The sequence below is a fragment of the Dermochelys coriacea genome, chromosome 10 (assembly GCF_009764565.3).
Source record: "Dermochelys coriacea isolate rDerCor1 chromosome 10, rDerCor1.pri.v4, whole genome shotgun sequence".
Taxonomy (NCBI): domain Eukaryota; kingdom Metazoa; phylum Chordata; order Testudines; family Dermochelyidae; genus Dermochelys; species Dermochelys coriacea.
Window position 1 is genome coordinate 51,296,564 of NC_050077.1, and position 18,998 is coordinate 51,315,561.

General features: G+C 40.4%; 1 protein-coding gene across 7 annotated transcripts in view; it reads left to right on the forward strand.

Moving 5' to 3' along the window:
• ACSBG1 (acyl-CoA synthetase bubblegum family member 1) overlaps window positions 1-18,998 on the forward strand; it is a 77,009-nt gene that overhangs the window by 13,895 nt on the left and 44,116 nt on the right. For 4 of the 7 annotated variants that reach the window (XM_038420464.2, XM_043494475.1, XM_043494472.1 and 1 more), the window contains exons 2-3: window positions 1,361-1,453; window positions 5,565-5,647. In XM_038420464.2, coding sequence (XP_038276392.1) covers window positions 1,361-1,453; window positions 5,565-5,647 — 176 coding nt within the window. Of the gene's footprint in view, window positions 1-1,360; window positions 1,454-5,564; window positions 5,648-7,943; window positions 8,037-18,998 lie in introns of all 7 variants that reach the window. The other 3 variants (XM_043494473.1, XM_038420465.2, XM_038420466.2) reach the window with 2 other exon arrangements.

Here is an 18,998-nt window from a genome sequence, read left to right on the forward strand (position 1 = left end):
TATTCTGAAGTGACTCTGTAAAAACAATATTGTAAGGTTTTACATATTCCAATTGATTCCACCAAATGTGCTCAATTTATGAGTTGTTTTTTTTAAATCACCTTTTTGAAAATTGCTATCCCTCCAAACTCATGCCGCATCCTTTCCTTCTTGCGTATCATCACCAGTACCAAAGGTTCTAAAGGACTGTTTGAGCTATCAGTTACACTTGTGTAATCCCATTATCTTTACATTTATACACTCAGTAACACCTGTGCAAACTCAAAGCGCTCTCTGGGTTTGCACAGGTGTAACTAACAAATTAGAACTTTGTTAATTATTCTGTGGGCTATGCACAAGAAAGAGAGAATAAGCTGGATTCCCTTCTATAGGCTTGTCTTTACTGAAGAGTTAACTCGAGTTATCTTTTTGAGCTAGCTCAGGTGAGAGCAGCCACTCAGCAATAATACTTTAGCAACAGAATGGTTGTGTTAACAGCCGACAAGTGCTACTAGGTCTTTAGCCTAAACCCTATCATGGACCAGCTAGCTCAAGTGAAAAGCACCAGCACACTCAGATTAAGGGGGTTTTGTGTGTGGCCAGGACTTGAGTAAGGAGCAACGCTTGAGTTAACTGTATAGTGAAGACAAGCCTTTAATAATGTTAGGCATGGTTAAAAGGAGTAACAATGTCTCTATTCTAAAGTCAACAACTATGACACTGAAAACACACCAGATGATTTTAAATAGGAGAATGCCATTTTTACAACTGCATTTTTCAGAACAGGAAAAACACTCAAATTAGGACTATCCAAAAAGGGAGAACAACTGGGTTAAGTTCATTGAGCTACTTAGCTTAGCACCCCTCTGTCTTTTAGATGTATGTAGCTCCCCACAAAGATAAGGGAGGTTTGCATGCTGAGGTAATGGAGGAGCAGGTCCAACGATCTGGATAATAGTTGTTGGTTGACACTTCTAGTATAATAAGAATCATCTAGAGAAAATACTGTAAATCTGGACAATGTCTTGTATTAAACAGGCAGGAGCAAAAAGTGACCTGCCCCAAAAAAGGGCTTCCCACACTGAAGGTCCCTGAGAATGATGGTTGTTATGAATCTTAAATAGAATTGAAATGAGGCATTGAATAGGTACAACATATTATTTTTCCACAAAGTTAAGCAGAAAGTCATTGTTTAGCACCTACATCCAGAAGCTCTTGGAACAAGATAGTAGTTTAATTACTTAGGGGTCCATAGATGAGGACAATGATTTGGGTATCCAAATTCTATATCTGAAATCTGCAGTGCTACCTAGTATTTGTGGTTCCAGCCCCTCAAAAGCTATTGACATTCTAATATCTATTGCTTTGACATTTATCTTAGGTTCTGGAAAAGACTTCTCCTTGCTGGAATTGTGAATGGTCAAAATATCATTTTGAACACATTGCAGCCAAAAGGAATAAATATACTAAGAAGGTAATTTACAAAGAAGATCATTTTTCTCATTTTGGTTTGGAGGTCTGGAGTAAACTAAAAGATGTACAGACCTGGGAGCTACATTACAACCTCCTCTCTATTTCTAATGAACACCTGATTCTTGATTCTTAATCTAATTTCCTTTTAGCCTGGTATTTCTGATATCCTGCTACTCAGATCTGTATTTTCTGAATGGTTTTTCCTATTGATTTATGCAACAATGAGGAACATTTGTAACATTCAGTTACCTTTTGACTAAGACTTAGTTTTCATTTGTTTAAATTTTGTTTCCTGATGTAAAATAAATATGCTTTAAAAGATCTTAGTATTCAAAATATATTTAAATATAAATTTTTTTATTCAGCAACATTTTTAAACATCAAATATTTTGTTAAAATGTGCTAACAAGAACTATATTGGTAACATTTTAGACATTTTGAAATTATGGTAATATACATATTTTAAAAATAGTTTATTACTTAGTTTTTTTAATACATGTGTTTAAATTGCTACAGTCATCTTCCTGGTCCATCACTCTGTTTATGTAACTAGAGTTGGCTGGAAAAATTCTGACAAAATATTTTTTGTTGGAATTTGCCAGCTTATTGAAATCAAAATGTTTTGTGAAGACAGCTCTATTTTGACAAAGTTCCCACAGAACCCAGATATCGTTTCCTGTCACCCTGCCAGCCCAGGAGCTCGTCAGTCTGGCCTTGTAGGGTCTTAGACTTTGAAGCAACCCACCATGCAGACTGCCCCAGAGCAGGGATTCCATTTCTTTTTGGGAAAAATTTTGAACCTTTTGTTTTTTCTCCTTTACCAGAATAAAACCAAATTTCTAAATATTTAAATCCTCCACAAAATGGAAGTACCTTTCTTCACCCAACTGTATAGGTAACCTCCCCCCTTTCTTTAAGTCCCTCCATGGACTCCCCCTCTTCCACTGGATCGAATACAACCTATTATCTCAACTTTCAAAGCCTTCCACAATCTAGTCCCACCATATATATCTGACCTTATCATAGTATCTCCCATCTTGTGCGGTTGATGATACCCAGGCTTCTCAGACAAGTCCTTTTTGTTCTTTCTCACATGTTGCCCTTTAAGAGTAGGAGAAAAAAAATTAATAAAGCCACTTCCTTATCCTCAAAGTCCCTCCTTAAAACTCACCTCCGCTGTGTACGTATAGAAAACTGCAAACTGATAATGGCCAAGGAAGAAGTGAGCTGTGATCACTACTACTGATGGGCAAAGAATTGGACACATACTATTATATTTCTTAACCTGTCTCTCACATCACACCTTGGTCCACTTCTTTGTCTCGGCTCATCTTTTAAATGATAAACTCTTCAAGATCAGAACTTTCACTTATATTTTTGTACAGTGGGGCCCATTCTGGTTGAAGTATTTAAATGCTACTTCACTGTGAATGATAAATAGTAATAATGATTTCTGAGATTATCATACATTTCATTGTACTATAAAGTACGATTATCAACATAAATGATATTAGTTTCTGAGATAGGCAATGAACAGTAGAACTGAACACTGGCTTTGTGCTACATGACCAGGCTACCTGAAATTCACTCATGCATTGTTGGGGTTTTTTTGCATTCATTTGACTTTTAAAACAAAATTATTATGTTGTGTGGGGTGGAGAGTGCTTCCAGTGCTCCTGCAGTGGTGGAGGGAGGTGCTAAGCCTGTATAGTTCATACCGCTTTCAGGGCATGTGTGTGTATACACACAGAGGAATGGGTTTTTGCTACTCCTTTAAAAAAAAAAAAAAAAAAAAAAACTAGCCTGTGTTTCCCTCCGTGCTCTCCTAGTGCAAATGTCCAGAGGGTAAGAATGGAGTATGGTTAAGAGATTCTTAGTAACACAGTTCAGTTTAGAATTTCAAATATTAATAAAATCGGAAATAAACAAAGCTATTTAAAAAATTCTCTGTAATGTATTACATTGTGCAGTCAGTCACTTCTAAAGCCTCAAAGTGCAGCCACCAACTCTTGCTGGTGGCAGCTCTGACAATTTTTCCTAAAATTCTTACTTAACTTTAGGAAAAACAAATAAATATACATACATATACATGTCCAAATCATTATAATTTATTTATGTAGGGTATTTTTTGAAGGCTTAATAATAAAAATAATATACAGTTATCTTTAGTCTTCACTGGACCTAAACAGAATAGAAACGCAAATAAGGTGCATTGCACATTCTTGTCTTTTGTTGTTGTTTTCTTTTGCTTTTTTGGTTGCTTTTATAAAACTTGCTAGCTGGTAAGTCTGCTGCTGTGAAAATTGATATTTGTATGTTTGTTATTATAACTTTTCACAGCCTCCCATCTAGCTACTAAGTCTGCTGTGAAGAGAGATATTAACAAACATACAAATATCAATTTTCACAAGCAGATTTACTCAGCCCCATCAAGCTTGCAGACAAATTAAGCCCTGGATGGGGAGGTAGGTAGGGAGGTAGCAGGGACATGGGGGGATGAATGAGGGGCCAGAGGAGGCAGTGGGGGCTAGGAGTGATGGGGTGGGGTGGTGAGCCGAAGGCTGGTACCTGTGGTTGGGGTCCAGATCCTGAAACTCCACGACCGGATCCTGGGGTCCCATGGCTGGGGATGGGGCCTGTGGCTGAAAGAGGCAACTGAGGCCAGAGGCGATGCTGGGAGGGGTGAGCCCAGGGCCAGCGCTGTGGCTCCTGCCACCATGTGGCCAGGGCTCCGCAGCTGGAGCCTACCACCACAGAGCTGAAGCCTGAAGCCCAGTTCTACTGTCCCCAGGAAGGTGGGGAATTCACACCAGTTGCCTGCTCCTCTGGTGTTTGTGGCTTCAGAGGGGGGCAGGGCCCAACCCCTGCTGGTGGCCCTGGAGGAGGAGCCACTGCTTTGCCCCTGCAAATCACCATCCAGAAATCTGTGACTGCGGAAAAACCACTGGTGGCTGAATTTGAGAAACACTGTTCTAAAGGCTCCATTCATCGACCATTAAGAGTTCGGCCCATGGAGACTCTGCAGGCTGCTGAGGTTTAGCTACTACATAAGGTCTTTCTCAGTGATGGGAATCCTGCACTGCTGCCTGAAATATCTGACAGTAGGAGAAAAGTAATACTGGCATTATTCTAATGTTTCTAAAACCATTTCAGTAATGTTCGTGAATCATTGGACACCAAAGCTTTTTGCTCCCAATTTGGATTGTCGGTGGTTTTTTTTTTAAAGTATAAATATGAGCATTGTTGCTGACATCAATTTTTACAAAGTACTGCACTATACCAACTATGCCAGCCAGCAGATCTGGCTAGGCACACAGGAGAGCAGAGGCTGCAACTTCTCCGAGTGTGATGCAATGGGCTTGATTCTCTAGTGCCTTGCAGCTTGTGCCATCATTTACACCTGTGCAACATGGGCATAAAAAGCTCCCAAATTCAAAGCCTCCACTTATTTACAATGCTATCACTGGTGTAACGAGGGAAGAATTCTGATTCTATAGCATTGTGCATCCACCTGGCTTAAGCATCAAGGACTACACAAGCGTGATGCAATGGAGGACCAGTCTCACTGTGCCTGAGTCAGCCTCCTGGAGCAGGGTCTTAAAGGCTCAAACGACCCTTAATACTTGAAGTAGCCAGCTGGTTTTTGTTCCGGTGGCCATTGTGTTTTACGTATGTGCAAAGGCAAGTATACCTTGTTTTCAACCCTGCAACAAACTTCTGTGGAGGGGTGAATTTCATCCTTGTGATAAAGATTCTGTTGCTTTGACAAAGTTTTTTTTTTAAATTGTTTATAACAGGTGCTAGATTAATAGTACTTGGAACTAAGAGTCCCTGCCCCTTGTTTTTAATCCCTTTAACAGACATAGTACAGATATCAGCAGTGAAATCTTCCACATACTGTATCACCAACATGCTCACAATTTATACTCATACAAATCATGTGTGTTCTGCTGTGACTGCCGCTTTAAGTGACCTAAGTGACCAAGAGGTGAAAAGGCTCCCCATTCCCAGGAGCCATATAATCTCTCCCTTTTGTAGTATGTAGTATTTACTAGCTGATTTTTAAAGGTACTCTATAGATAACTTTTTTATAACTGTGCCTTTTGTCTTAGAACACTGACAGATAAACAGAACATCTCAAAAGAATCAATAACTTATTCTGAGAAGATCCAAGATAAAGGCAAAGAACCCCCAGGTAAGCAAATAAAGGATATTTGTTTGAAAACTTGGGTCATTACCGCTTGTTTCAGTTGTTCCAGTGATAGTAGTGACTGGAGAAGTCATGATATTCTGCATGATTTATTAAATAGGGAAGAAACCTGAACTGAGAGAGAAATTTGCATTAATAGCATATTATGGGAAGTGGTAGCTGTTCCATATTTAAGGGATCCTTTTCTAGTAATCTCCTACTAGTGTGTTCATTTGCCTTTGTATATTCCTGCAAATTGTACTGAATAAAGTTCAAGACTGGGTGTCACATGCATGGCTGATGGGATGGTGAGGAGTCATGAAGAATGAAAATAAAACTTGAACTGTGGTAAATCAGGGTGACTCAAAACTGCTGGGAGGTTTGTGTAAACCCATGTGACCTGACCAATTTCACCAGTCTCCAGAGTGGCCTTCATCTGGTTTTGAGAGAATTACTACATAAAAGTGAAAAAATTAATCTAATTGTAGGCAGAATCTCACAAGGGTCCCCTGTTAGCTTTGCCACTGCAGCCTGTTCACAAGTTTTGAAATAATAGGAACCCTTACAGGATTGTATGTATTAGACAATAACAGTAGACTGTAAGATGAAGAAATGGCAATGCTCCACAGGAGTCTTGTATGCAGATTTTTAGCTACAGAAAAGCCATTCTAAGCTCACAGAAAAGGGTTTTTATTTGACAAAGGCATGGACAGCTGGCAGATTCATTCTGTAAAGCCAGTTACAAACCAGAATAGTCAAATGTGGTCGCTAACTGTCCAATGTTCAGAGTTCAGAAATATTTGATAGGACCTTTTGGGACACACATTACATGTATTGATAGTCACTGATTTGGCTAAGTACTTGGCATGCACCTGACTTTAAGCACGAGTTGTCCAAATACCTTGCTGGATAAGGGCCTTATGTAAGTTTTGTTAGCTTTGTTTTGCCATTTGTTTTGTTTTGTAGCAGGGTCCAGAGTCCATGTTAACTTTCTGCTTGACAGATAACAAACTTCGGTGCTTTGAGATCATACACAAGTACAAGTGCTGAGGCACAAGGGAAGGGTGGGAACTGAATGCTCAAGAATGTTCTCAGAAGTTATATAGGAAATAACTATAATGACAGTCACATGGTAAGAGAAGGGAGAGCACCACACCCAGTTGTTACTGTCTAGGACTAGTTTCAGAGTAGCAGCCGTGTTAGTCTGTATTTGCAAAAAGAAAAGGAGTACTTGTGGCACCTTAGACTAACAAATTTATTTGAGCATAAGCTTTCGTGAGCTACAGCTCACTTCATAGGTCTAGGACTAGGTTGTATACCTAGAGAATAGGAGGGAATCCTGTTTGTTTTCTAGTAGAGAGTTTTTCTCTTGTAATCAGTGGACACTGAAGTTCAGAAATATAACCTTGAGGGATAAAACTGCTGATTAAAAGATGGATTCATTTTTTATTACTGAGCCAGCAGATCCACTCTATCCTGTCTACACTATGGGGCCAGGCCTAGATTTTGATATCCACTGAACCGATGTAAAACCAAGTAACTCCACTGAAGTCAGTGAGGATTGCTTAGTGGTTTAAAATTTATGTAAGTGGAATGAGAATGGGGTCCAATTCTAACATAATTGGCCTGATTCTCCTCTCATGAATGCCAGTTTTACATTGGTGCAACATAACTGACTTTAGTGGAGTTGCTACTGATTTACCTCAGTTGTAAGAAGCCATCCAAATTGACTAATATAATATTATAAGATTTGTTTTTAACTTATTTGCATCCCTTCCCAATTCCCCTTTTTTTTTTTTTTGTAGGCCTACAGGGGTTCTCAAACTGGGGGTCGTGACCCCTCGGGATTGCAAGGTGGTTACAGTGTGGTCGCGAACTGTCAGCTTGGTGGGGCTGATAGCCCCAAGCTCCTATTAAATTAAATTACCCTCTCTCCATTTTTAATTTATGGGGGAGGGGGGCGTCACACACAGAGGCTTATTGAGTAAAAGGAGTCACCAATACAAAAAGTTTGAACACCACTGGGCTACTTAATAGCAGAGACCAAATGAGGTATTCTGTAAGGGATTTCTTTATTTCAATGCTTATAGACAACCTTTGCCTTAGTAGTAGTTCACTGCAGTCAGTGAACAATGCATTCTATTACAATTTGCTAATGCTGCATTTTCCCCCACAGGAAAAGATACAAGGGGGTTTCATGTGCTGAAATATTTTAGTACTTAGCCTAATTGAAAATGATGTCTGCTATTTGTTAAATATATCTTCTTTTGGAGGCTAGAAAAACCTCTTTTTAACTTTCCAGGCTACAGGCTTGGAGGGGATTGATAAGATAGCGGCAGGGGATAAAAGGAGTGGTGCAGAAACAAGCAGCAACTTAAGGGAAGGATAAGGACTGGTGAGTACAGAACAGAATATTCTTTCATGAGGGCCACAGTTAGTAAAAAGATCTTAAGAGAAATTTAAACCAGGGAAATAACACTTTGCCAGCTTGTTAAGGCTCATGCTTTGTTGTAGTGGGTTTTATGGTTATGTTGATCAAACCATATTAGAGGAGAATGGATGATCTCTTGGTTAAGTCTCAGTTCTGGGAGTAACAATAATTCAGTTCTAATGCCAGCACCATCACAGATTTCCTGCTTGAAGCTGAGCCAGTCCTACTGGGCCAGATACTGCTCCTATTCAAGTCCATACTAAAATGTGTGTTGACTTTAACAACCCGATCCTGTTCTTACTGCTCTCTCAGGCCTCGGTTTCCCTCATCATAAAATGGAGATAATTCTTACTCCACAGGTGTGTCATGAGTCCAACTTAATTAAAGCTTGTAACATGCTCTGAGATCCTTGGATGAAAGATGCTATAAATATGGGTTTGGCAGAATTAGATTTTTATTCTTGTATACAGTAGAACTTTGGGAATGGAGGTTGTTCATAACTGAAATGTTCATAACTCTGAACAAAATGTTATGGTTATTCTTTCAAAAGCTTACAACTGGACATTGACTTAATACAGCTCTGAAGCTTTTCTATGCAGGAGAAAAATGCTGCTTTCCCCTTATTGTTTTAGTAGTTTATGTTTAAGACAGTTCGGTACTGTATTTGCTTTTTTGGGTCTCTGCTGGCTGATTGTGTACTACCGCTTCCAAATAAGGTGTATGGTTGACCAGTGAGTTCATAACTCTGATGTTGTAGTGTAATTTCAATAGAAATGTCAATATTTATTTTTAAGCATTTTTTCTATTTTTAAGTTTTCACAGTTGCAGGAACTAAGGGGAGGATGGTGCGATTCAAAAAGTTAAAGCTTTATAACCGTTACAATACAAATTGTCAACATCACATGTCAAAATAGACAAAGTAAATAGCCTTAAATCAGACTCAGATATGTTCTCATGCAGCATTTCTTACTTTGCCTATCTGCAAACTTCAGTGATCATTGATGGAAATATTTTGTCATTGGTTTGTGTGTGTACAGTGAAATGATGTTTAACATTTATGGATAAAAATCTAATCCTTCCACACCTATATAAATGTACAAAGTACTATTATATATGCAGTGCTTTTCATCTTAAAGGCTTTTCACTAATTGACAAGCATGTGCATGGGGATCTAGTATTTGTGCGTCAGCTGTTTATTTGCATATGTGTGGTCTTTCCTCACACCTCTTAAAATCCTTCTACTGTTTCTGGAGCCTATGAAAAAAGTAAACATACAGGAAAATATTTTACTTTATTGCTGCTCAATGACATCTGCTATTTATTCAGATTCATATGGAACTCAAAGGCCTAATAATCATGATTTATTATCTCCATTATTCTACATAAGAGGAAGTTTGAGGGAGAAGTCAAAATCCCAGACTTTCAAACTCATTTCCTTAAACTTAAGCACGTAATTCCATTTGTAGGCAATAAAATAAATAAGTGGACTGATTTTCAGAGGTGAGACATGTCAGGAGGAAAGAACATTGGTCAAGCTGGAGTTCTTGCATTCTTAGAGATTCACATGACTGTATTCTTAGCAAAATGAGATGGCTTCAGAACAGTGAGGAATCCTGGCTGATGAGGAACGCCTCCTTGAAAGTGCTGAGCACTGTCATGTCCCATTAGAGTCAAGTATCCCTTAGCACTTTGCAGAATCATCAGGCTTATCATGAATGTTAATGTTTTGCAAGGTACATCTGGATTGGTTTTAGGCATAGGCTAACTAAGCAACTGCTCAGGGTGGTGCACTTAATGGGATATCCCAGAATAGAGCTTGGAACTGTTGTGATCGCTCCTCCATCAGTCAATCCCACACTCAGTTTCTCAGTCTGCCAATTGTTTCCTTCTCTCAGATGTGAAATTGTTTCTGCTGAACCATGTGCAATAGTCACCTTTGGATCTTATATCCATCCCAGAATCTGTCTCACTTGAATGTCAGAATTCTGCACCCCAGAATCATTTACATCCCTGAGTTAAAGTGATTTGTAAATATTTTTGTGAATAAACATGGAGAATTCACTCCCCTCTTTTTCTTGGGGGGGCTTATAGTTATTCACCACCATGCAAACAATCAGCCATTGGATGGCTGAAAATTTGTACCAGAAATTGTATTTGCTATTTATTACTCTGTTTAAAAAATTTTCAGCCATTCAGTCAGGCAGTGGAAACAATACTATGTGACATAGGAGTTCAGTCATACACCATGAAAAGTGAATAGCAAATAGTCAGTAAACAGTTTACAGAAAGCCCATAGGCTGTCATAAGTTCATATAAACTATTTAGCAAAAATTGTGAATGATACCTATGTTTGTATAAACCAGGATCAGTTCTTGAAAGACTTGTAAACAGAAAGTCAGCTAATCTGGTCAGAAAATACATAATTTAGAGGGCTACTCAAATTTGTTTTATTGAAACTGTTTTTCCCTGGAGAACTGGGTTTTCAGCTAAACAATTTTTTCACAAAAAGCATCTGCTTTGCACGGGAAACGGTTTGTTGTTGTTGAAAAAACAATTGCCTGAAAACTGAAATATTTGTATTTGGATCTGCCACTGTGGTGCCTTGAGAGCTGCAGTTCATTTGCTTATATCTCCCATTCTCCTCTAGGCTCAGGCTTCCATGAAGAACTGCCTCCCCACCAGAGGGAGAGACCACGGTACATCCCAGGAAATTTAATCCAAGCAGGGAGCTCAGCCCACAGAGAAGAATTGGGGGGGGGGGAGACATGAGCACCCAAACTGCAGTTCCTATAAGGCATATCTGAATCAAAATATTTTGGTTCTCTATACTTTAGGGGAAAAATCCTTCCTTGGGGGGGGGGGGGGATTTCTGACCAGCTCTAATATGCAGTGAATGATTCAGCCAGCTGTCCCCAGAATCCAGACAAGTAATCTTAATCAGTGTCATGCTTCAGTAGGGAAAAAGTGACACAGAAAAGTGCCAAAGGGGGCAGGAGCAATCAAAGCTACAAGAAGAGGACACATAAACCTTGCCATCTACTACACCAAGGAATTATAGGATGCACTTAGTTGTGCTAACTCCTTTGAGATGAAATGGCCATTTACTTTGCTGATGGGCTCAATGTATCTACATATACAATTTGCTATGTCATAGTGCATTTAAAAAAAATATGAAAGGGTCGTTTTTTAGTTCCACCTTGGTTTCAGTTAGTGCTCTGAGTTCATCACCCGTCTATACCTCTAATAGAATTTGATCTTCAAACTATGCATAGTAGTTCTTCAACTGTGCATGGTACTTATTTTGCTTTTCTGAAAATGAATAATCATCTCATTCAGCCTTTAGCCAGTAGTTCCTTCCCAGGCTCTTTCTATGTCAGCACGTGCCTCTCCTATGTGAGAGCAGAAAAGTTATTTTCATTTGCTGATGCTCTTACAAAGCCCTCTAGGAAATGGAATAATCAGCTCCTTTAGAATCCTTTGGTTTATTTTCCAGGATGCAGAGCTATTTTCAGTTTTTCTTTTTCTACAAGCAGTCACATTAGACACTGAAAGGGTATTCAAGTTCATATAGCTATCCTGTATACACCTGTAAGGGACCGGGATGTAGGCAGTCATGTCTAGTGGTCAGATCTGGCCTGAGGCCTACCCACCAGGGACAAGAGTCACCAGGCCAGAGTTGGAGGAATTGCAAGGCTAGGTTCCATAAACAAGAGTCAGGGTCAGAGTCAGGCCAGGGTCAAAGACTGGCATAGGCAACATGTGGGGAGGGGGGCATGTGGGGTCACACACACCCCAGATTTTTGTCAGGATGGGAGTTGGACTGAATACTGCTGAAGGGACATGCCTGGGAAAGGCACCAGCCATAAGCGCTCCTGCTGAGCCCTACTATTTGTCACCCAGAGCAGAGAAGTGAGGTTGGACTGACAGCACAGCTCTCTGCCAGAGGGGGCACGGGGAAGCCTGCAGCTGCAGTTACCTGCTGGGGTGAACGGAAGGAAGCTCAGGGAGTCACGTGGGGCAATGGGAGAGGGTTGGCAGCTGGGCCCAGGGGAGCTAGGGCTGGGGTGGGGAGCCCAGGGAGGTAGCAGGGGCCAGGGTCAATGGGTGGGGGGTCTGGGAGAGTCAGCAAGGGCTGGGGCAATAGGGAGGTGGGTGGGGAGCCCAGGGAGGCAATGGGGGGCTAGGGATGACTGGGGGATGGGTTAAGGGACAAGAGGAGGCAGCAAGGGCCAGGGGCAATGCAGGGGATGGATGGGGGACTGGGGGAGGCAGCGGGGGCCAGGGCACCAAAATATAAGTTCACCCAGGGTGCCATTTTCCCTAAGGCCGACCCTGGCAGGGCTGGTCTTACGGGTGGGCTACAACCAAAGAGGGGTGGTCAGGGGGTGCCATGGTCAAGAGGGTATTGCTGAAAGGTACCTTGGCAGTCACCAGGAAGTGGACCAGGGCTCTGGTAACAAGGGGAGGGAGGTTCTGCCATTGTGCCCACCCACCCAGCAGTTACCAGTCACCTATGGCTGGAGATCAAAGGTAGTACCAGGTTAGAATCAAAAGGCAAGAATCCAGGTTGAAGTCAGGCTGGAGTCAGAGATCAGAAGACAAGGCAAAGTCTGGTGTTGCAGCAGACCAAGATCTGTGTGGTTACCCAGACAACTTCCTGGGGTTAAGTGAAGGCACTTTTCCAATCAGAAGGCAGCAGGATACAGTCACTCTGGGTCTCATAGGTGGTATTTCCTGCGGCACCTATTCTCCACAGTGCTCCCTGACCATGGCCTCTTGGTGGTACTGTGGAAATATTAGTTACCCCAGGCTCTGCAGACCTGGTTTCCAGTCTCCAGGTCCTTAGAATATGTCATAGCACTGCAGTGACTCAGCCTAATCTCAAAAAGAAAAGGAGTACTTGTGGCACCTTAGAGACTAACAAATTTATTTGAGCATAAGCTTTTGTGAGCTACAGCTCACTTCATTGGATGCATTCAGTGGAAAATACAGTGGGGAGATTTATATACATAGAGAACATGGAAACAATGGGTGTTACCATACACACTGTAACCAGAGTGATCACTTAAGGTGAGCTATTACTAGCAGGAGAGTGGGGGTGGGGGGGAAGAACCTTTTGTAGTGATAATCAAGGTGGGCCATTTCCAGCAGTTGACAAGAATGTCTGAGGAACAGGGGGGGGGAATAAATATGGGGAAATAGTTTTACTTTGTGTAATGACTCATCCATTCCCAGTCTCTATTTAAGCCTAAGTTAATTGTATCCAGTTTGCAAATTAATTCCAATTCAGCAGTCTCTCATTGGAGTCTGTTTCTGAAGTTTTTTTGTTGAAGTATTGCCACTTTTAGGTCTGTAATCGAGTGACCAGAGAGATTGAAGTGTTCTCCAACTGGTTTTTGAATGTTATAATTCTTGACCTCTGATTTGTGTCCATTTATTCTTTTACGTAGAGACTGTCCAGTTTGACCAATGTACATGGCAGAGGGGCATTGCTGGCACATGATGGCATATATCACATTGGTAGATGGGCAGGTGAAAGAGCCTCTGATATTGTGGCTGATGTGATTAGGCCCTATGATGGTGTCCCCTGAATAGATATGTGGACAGAGTTGGCAACGGGCTTTGTTGCAAGGATAGGTTCCTGGGTTAGTGGTTCTGTTGTGTGGTGTGTGGTTGCTGGTGAGTATTTGCTTCAGGTTGGGGGGCTGTCTGTAAGCAAGAACTGGCCTGTCTCCCAAGATCTGTGAGAGTGATGGGTCGTCCTTCAGGATAGGTTGTAGATCCTTGATGATGTGCTGGAGAGGTTTTAGTTGGGGGCTGAAGGTGATGGCTAGTGGCGTTCTGTTATTTTCTTTGTTGGGCTGTCCTGTAGTAGGTGACTTCTGGGTATTCTTCTGGCTCTGTCAATCTGTTTCTTCACTTCAGCAGGTGGGTATTGTAGTTGTAAGAATGCTTGATAGAGATCTTGTAGGTGTTTGTCTCTGTGTGAGGGGTTGGAGCGAATGCAGTTGTATCGTAGAGGTTGGCTGTAGACAATGGATCGTGTGGTATGATCGGGATGAAAGCTAGAGGCATGTAGGTAGGAATAGCGGTCAGTAGGTTTCCGATATAGGGTGGTGTTTATGTGACCATCGCTTATTAGCACCGTAGTGTCCAGGAAGTGGATCTCTTGTGTGGACTGGTCCAGGCTGAGGTTGATGGTGGGATGGAAATTGTTGAAATCATGGTGGAATTCCTCAAGGACTGTTTTTCCATGGGTCCAGATGATGAAGATGTCATCAATGTAGCGCAAGTAGAGTAGGAGTATTAGGGGATGAGAGCTGAGGAAGCCTTGTTCTAAGTCAGCCATAGAAATGTTGGCATACTGTGGGGCCATGCGGGTACCCATAGCAGTGCCGCTGATTTGAAGGTATACATTGTCCCCAAATATGAAATAGTTATGGGTGACAACAAAGTCACAAAGTTCAGCCACCAGGTTTGCTGTGACATTATCGGGGATACTGTTCCTGACAGCTTGTAGTCCAATCTCAGTGAGCCTGATTCTGTTCTCAGTTATGCTGGTGTGAATCAGAAGTAACCCCACCAAAGCCAGTATAAAACTTGTACAAGTAAGAGCAAAATGAGTCCCGGGAATGTTCTGAAGTGCATTTTAGTTGGTGTGGATAATAAAGAGAGTAATGTGATATTTAACACTTGTTTCTGGGGAACTGTTGAGCTACATACCACATCTGCAGTGAATAGAAATTTGGAGTTTTCTTTTGAGACACGGATCTAGAAGTGTTGCTAACATGTTCTCTTCCCTTAAATATGTGCTTTTGCTATCTCTGTGACTACAGTAGATTAGAAAAAACATATTCTGGCTCTGTATTGCCTAATTTTTCTTCCAACAACGAGTCAATCTGCTCCAGAAGTCCAGCTCTTCTTCACCTGCTTGAAAACCAGAACACAATATAGTTGTTCTTTCTCCTATGTGCTTGTGATATGTAGCAGCAGGAGACACGTAATTGCATAAACAACAACTTCATAAGTGGCCAACTCCAAGAGCTAGGAGAAATGAATTAAACTGACAATAAAGATTATGACTGGTGGAGAAGAAACCCTGAGTCTTGCATCGTGTCAACATAGACATGAGGTGGTATCTTTTAGTGTTCTCCCTGATGGTTCAAGTATATAGGACAAGAGCGTCTTTTGATTTAGATTTCAGAGTAGCAGCCGTGTTAGTCTATACCCGCAAAAAGAACAGGAGTATTTGTGGCACCTTAAAGACTAACAAATTTATTTGAGCATAAGCTTTCGTGGGCTACAGCCAACTTCATCAGATGCATGCAGTGGAAAATACAGTAGGATGATTTTATATACACAGAGAACATGAAACAATTGGTGTTACCATGCACACTATAATGAGAGCGATCATTTAAGGTGAACCATTACCAGCAGGAGAGGGAAAAAAAAACTTTTGTAGTGATAATCAAGATGGGCCATTTCCAGCAATTGACAAGAACGTGTGAGGAGCAGTGGGGAGGAGGAAGGGGGAAACAAACACAGAGAAATAGTTTTACTTTGTGTAATGACACATCCACTCCCAGTCTTTATTCAAGCCTAATATAATGGTGTCTAGTTTGCAAATTAATTCCAATTCAGCAGTCTCTCGTTGGAGTCTGTTTTTGAAGCTTTTTTGTTGTAATATTGCCACTTTTAGGTCTGTAATCGAGTGACCAGAGATTGAAGTGTTCTCCGACTGGTTTTTGAATGTTATAATTCTTGACATCTGATTTCTGTCCATTTATTCTTTTACGTAGAGACTGTCCGGTTTGGCCAATGTGCCAGCAATGCCCTTCTGCCATGTATGTAAAATAGAGACACTTTCGAGATTATGACAGGTTTCAGAGTAGCAGCCGTGTTAGTCTGTATTTGCAAAAAGAAAAGGAGTACTTGTGGCACCTGAGAGACTAACAAATTTATTAGAGCATAAGCTTTCGTGAGCTACAGCTCACTTCATGCATCCGATGAAGTGAGCTGTAGCTCACGAAAGCTTATGCTCTAATAAATTTGTTAGTCTCTCAGGTGCCACAAGTACTCCTTTTCTTTTTGCAAATACAGACTAACATGGCTGCTACTCTGAAACCTGTCATTGTGCTATGACTGATTACCGCCTATTTCCTTCTTCTCTTGTATTAGTCTTGGGAACGTTGCTTCATAGAGCTGTGTGATAGCCATCTCTGGAAAGTGTCCCAAGTGAAGTGTGGAGGCACAAATCTACTGGAGTCATGTTTATTCAAAGTAATGTTAATTTGAATTTCCAGTCTTCTGTTTAAATAACACTTCCTATTCTGTTGATATTTTTACAGCAGATAGGATGCACTGTTTTTTGCACTAACTTGCTCCATCAAACTGAAGATAAACATTGCCAGAGCACAGATTCACAATTATGTCTCAGGCAACACTAGACTTTGCAAGAGTGACAGCATAAAATATAAATAAATAATTGAAGATGAACTTTTCTGGGCTGTAAGGGACAACCTTATAATAATAATTTGTACTTCTATTGTGCATCCATGCTTTGAAGATATCAAAGCATTTTTGGGATAGGCAAATAATATTATCTTCATTCTACGATATACCATACCACAAAGAGGTAAACCCAAGGTCATACAGTGAATTAGTTGGCAGAGCTGAAAGAGAACCTATGAGTCCAGACACGCTATAACCACTCGATGATATAATCATATTTTTTATTTTATTATAGCCTGTGATAGATATATCCTTGGGGATAGTATTGGTCATTATTCTCCTTGATTTTCCATTTTTTATTTCAGTTGAAATTTTTGACATCAATCTTCACCTTGATTACGAATTTCAATTTTTCTGGTGCCTTTTACTCAGTGATCTCAAAGCACATTACAAGCTTTAATTAATTAAATCTCAACATCTCTGAGGTGTAATGATTATTATTCTCAGTTTACAGATGGGGAAACTAAGGCACATAGAGGTTAAACAACTTGTTCAAGGTCATACAGTGTGTCTGTGACAGAGCTGGGAATAGAACTCAGATGTCCTTCCCCTACTCTTAAAAACTAGACATACGAGCTTCCTGTGTTAGAGATTAGTACTATTTAATAGCTAGCTAAGGACATGAGACAGAGAGAAGGAAACAATAAAAGGAGTGAGGATATTAATATAATAGGCACCGCAGAAACTTGGTGGAATGATGATAAGCAATGGGACATGGTAATACCAGGATACAAAATCTATAACAAAAATCTATAGTAGGTCTTGCTGGTGGGGGAGTGGCACTATATGTAAAAGAAAGCATGGAGTCAAATAGAATAAAAATCTTAAATGATTCAAACAGTAACATTAAATTTCTCTGGATATAAATTCTCATGCTTGAATAATAAGACTAGAGAAGTAGGAATAAACTACCCACCACATGACCAGGATGGTGATGGCAATTGTGAAATGCTCTGGGAGATTGGAGAGGCTATAAAAATAAAAACTCAATAATAATGGGGGATGTCAACTATCTCCATATTGACTGGATACAGTCACCTCAGGACGGGATGCAGAGATAAAGTTTCTTGACACTATAAATGACTGCTTCTTGGAATAGCTAGTCCTGGAACCCACAAGGGGAGAGGCAATTCTTGATTTAGTCCTAAGTGGAGCACAGGATCTGGTCCAAGCTGTGAATATAGCTGAACCACTTGGTAATAACGACCATAATATAATTAAATTTAACATCCTTATGTAGAGGAGGGACACCAAAGAAGCCCATCACAGTAGAATTTAACTTCAGAAAGTGGAATTACACAAAAATGAGGAAGCTTGTTAAACAGAAATTAAAAGGTACAGTCCCAAAAGTGAAACACCTGCAAGCTGCATGGAAACTTTTTAAAAACACCATGGTAGTGACTCAATTTAATTTGGGGTAAAAACATCGTAAGAAGACAAAAAAAGTGCCACCATCGTTAAATAACAAAGCAAAACAAGTGGTTAGAGACAAAAAGGCATTCTTTAAAAACTGGAAGTTAAATCCTACAGAGGAAAGTAGAAAGGTGTATAAACTCTGGCAAGTCAAGTGTAAAAGTATAATTAGGCAGGCCAAAAAAGAATTTGAAAAGAAACTAGCTAAAGACTCAAAAACTAACAGCAATTTTTTTTTAAGTACATCAGAAACAGGAAGCCTGCCAAACAATCAGTGGGGCTACTGAATGATCAAGGTGCTAAAGAAGCATTAAAGGAAGATTAGGCCATTGAAGAGAAGCTAAATGAATTATTTGCATTGGTCTTCGCCTCAGAGGATATGAGGGAGATTCCCACACCTGAGCCATTCTTTTTAGGTGACAAATCTGAAGAACTGTCCTAGACTGAGGTGTCAGTAGAGGAGGCTTTGGAATAAATTGATAAATTAAACAGTAATAAGTCACCAAGACCAGATGGTATTCACTCAAGAGTTCTGAAGGAACTCAAGTATAAAATTGCAGAACTACTAGCTGTGGTATATAACCTATCATTTAAATCAGACTCTGTACCACATAACTGGTGGATAGCTAATTTTTAAAAAGGGCTCCAGAGGTGATCCTGGCAATTACAGGCCGGTAAACCTAATTTCAGAACTAGACAAATTGGTTAAAACTATAGTAAAGAACAGAATTATCAGACACACAGATAAACACAATTTGTTGAGGAAGAGTCAACACGGATTTTGTAAAGGGAAATCATGCCTCACTAATCTATTAGAATTCTTTGAGGGGGTCAACAAATATGTATAAGGGTGATCCAGTGGAAACAGTGTACTTGGATTTTCAGAAAGCCTTTAACAAGGTCCCTTGCCAAAGGCTTTTAAGCAAAGTAAGCAGTTATGGGTTAAGAGGGAAGGTCCTCATACATCAGTAACAGGTTAAAAGTAAACAAAGGATAGGAATA